The sequence below is a fragment of the Gadus macrocephalus genome, chromosome 20 (genome assembly GCF_031168955.1).
Source record: "Gadus macrocephalus chromosome 20, ASM3116895v1".
NCBI classification, from domain to species: Eukaryota; Metazoa; Chordata; class Actinopteri; order Gadiformes; family Gadidae; genus Gadus; species Gadus macrocephalus.
This window is the reverse complement of record NC_082401.1, coordinates 5,981,903-5,984,541: the sequence shown is the minus strand read 5'-3', so window position 1 is coordinate 5,984,541 and position 2,639 is coordinate 5,981,903. Positions and strand designations below refer to the sequence as shown.

Sequence of the window (2,639 nt, the reverse complement as noted above, 5' to 3'; positions counted from 1 at the left end):
GTGATACTGACATCCTACTGATTTTACTTTTTACAGTTTTTTTCGATTGCTTAAACACTAAAATCAAAAGTATGACACTATTATCAAAACCTTACACTCAAGGATCATAACATGAGCCCAGATCTGCACCACTATAAGCACAATGTCAGCTTCACACTTTTTGCAAAACAATACACACAGTGATTTGCAAAACAATAAACACACTTAACATACATTACACACAAAAATCTATCATGAAGTCACGTCCTTGCAATACCAAAGCACTGACTGTCAAATTACCACACCGTCCAACCAATTGGTTCAACACAGTCATCAGGTGTGCAAACACTTGTTTGCTTAATTGCAGACACAACAATCAGGTGTGTAAGCACTATAAAAAGCAGTAGGTGAGTTCAGCGTTCTCCAAGCACAATGGAAAGAGTCAGAGAAAGAGTAAGACGACGAGGAGGAGGAGGAGGAGGAGGAGGAGGACGAGGAGAACGAGGAGGACGAGGAAGAGGGGAACGAGGAGGACGAGGAGAACGAGGAGGACGAGGAAGAGGGGAACGAGGAGAACGAGGAGGAAGAGGAAGAGGAAGAGGAAGAGGAAGAGGAAGACAAGAAGGTGCTCAAAGAGGACCGAATCTGACAAATGAGATCCGCGCAACACTGGTTGACCACGTTGTCAACCACGGCCTGACGCTGAGGGAGGCTGGACTCCGAGTACAGCCAAATCTAAGCCGATATACAGTGGCAAGTGTGATGAGAACATTTCGACTGGAAAATAGGTATTGTAAAAATATCATCATATCAAAAACATCTGCACGGTTTCAGTCACTGCTTACAGTACTGTATTCTATGCACTATCGGCACTTCTGTTACCTTTTCCTGTGAAATTACTGTACTATTGTATACTGTTTTTTTTTTCTACATAGGATTGAGGGTCAGGGACGACAAGGGGGAAGGCCTCCTATGTTCACAGAACAGCAAGAGAGGGAGATAGTAAACATGGTTTTGGCCAACAATGCTATAACACTCAAGCAGCTCCAAGCTAACATTGTCAATAACCACGCCATTTTCAATGATATCCATCAGGTCTCAACATCAACACTGGCACGCATCCTAAAAAAGAAACATATTCAAATGAAGCAAATTTATCGAGTGCCTTTCGAGCGCAATTCCGAAAGGGTAAAACGACTGCGGCATGATTATGCAGAGGTATGTATTCACTTTAGCAGTGTGATCTTGCATACTGTCTCAGTTTTTTTACTGTACTGTAATATGTATACTAGATCTACACTGAACTACACAATTTTGCCGGACACTGTTTTTCAGAGAGTTTTACGAATGGATGGAGAGGAGATCCAGCATGAGTTCATTTACGTAGATGAGGCTGGGTTCAACCTGACGAGAACACGAAGGAGGGGAAGAAACATCATTGGCCACAGGGCTATAGTCAATGTCCCAGGGCAACGTGGGGGTAATATAACACTCTGTGCAGCCATTACACAGAATGGGGTCCTCCACCGCCATGCCCATATGGGCGCTTACAACACAGCACTCATACTTACATTCTTGGACCAATTGCGCAACATAACAGCAGCAAATCAAATAAATCATATGCAATACATTGTTGTCTGGGACAATGTGTCTTTCCATCGCTCTGCTCTGGTTCAGAACTGGTTTCAGCAACATCCACATTTCACCGTCTTATATCTTCCACCATACTCTCCATTCCTCAACCCTATAGAAGAGTTTTTCTCGGCATGGCGGTGGAAGGTATATGATCTCCGTCTCCAGGCTGAGGTACCCCTCATCCAAGCCATGGAGGAGGCCTGTGACCAGATGGAGGTAGCAGCAATGCAAGGATGGATTCATTCGTCATTCAAGACGTTTCTTTCCAAGGTGTCTTGCTAATGACAACATTGCCTGCGATGTTGATGAAATTCTCTGGCCAGATCCAGCTAGGCGAAGAGACAATGTCTAGTTGTTGTTTTTTAACTTACAATACGTAAAGTGACGTTTGATTACAGTATTATGAATCTCTATGTCAACATTTTGGGCGTGTTGAGAAATAAATGAGTTTCTTCAGTCTGCAACATTGGTCTTGTGTATTGTTTGGTGAATTTACATTATATTTGTACTTTGTTGATAGTAGCCTACTCTAATCATAGGGAAGTAGAAGTGCTAAAAGTGTTTTAGGTTTATCACAGCAGAGTGTAACTCGTGCAAACAGAGTATAGTAATGTGAAACGTGTGTGTTTCATATAGTAACAAAGTGTGGTTTTTAAAAAGAAGTGTATAGTTTTTACAGGAGTGTTTAATTTTGCAAAGGATCTGTAGTGTTTTGCTAATTGGGTGTGTGGTTGTGCTAATTGTGTGTAGTGTTTTGAAAACACAGGCCCTGTTTTGAAAATTGTGCTTAAGCAATCGAGAAAAACTGTAAGAAACATTTATTCATAAAGAAGAATTAAAACATTTGAAATAGTTTGTAAATTATGATTTTTCTCATCACAAATTATACTATCAACCATTATCAAATTATCTTATTTTAAATGTACAACTGATTATTAATGTATTAACAATGCTTTACAATTTTGAAGTCATTATTTACTACTGCTCTGTTATTGCTTCAAAGTTGCATTCATTCTAAAGTTTTT

At 40.4% G+C, this 2,639-nt stretch overlaps 1 protein-coding gene across 1 annotated transcript; it reads left to right on the top strand.

Annotated features, from left to right (window-relative positions):
* The first annotated feature begins 523 nt into the window (after positions 1-523).
* LOC132448892 (uncharacterized) lies at positions 524-1,896 on the top strand. Its single transcript, XM_060040444.1, has 2 exons — positions 524-767; positions 915-1,896. Exons 1-2 carry the CDS (start codon positions 742-744, stop codon positions 1,894-1,896), a joined length of 1,008 nt encoding a protein of 335 aa, XP_059896427.1. The 5' UTR covers positions 524-741.
* The last annotated feature ends 743 nt before the right edge of the window (positions 1,897-2,639 follow it).

Excerpts from the sequence above, each read along its gene's own strand:
- LOC132448892 (XM_060040444.1), top strand. The coding sequence starts at position 742 with ATGAGAACATTTCGACTGGAAAATAG. Across the intron at positions 768-914 it reads ACATTTCGACTGGAAAATAG|GATTGAGGGTCAGGGACGAC; the intron begins GTATTGTAAAAA and ends TTTTCTACATAG.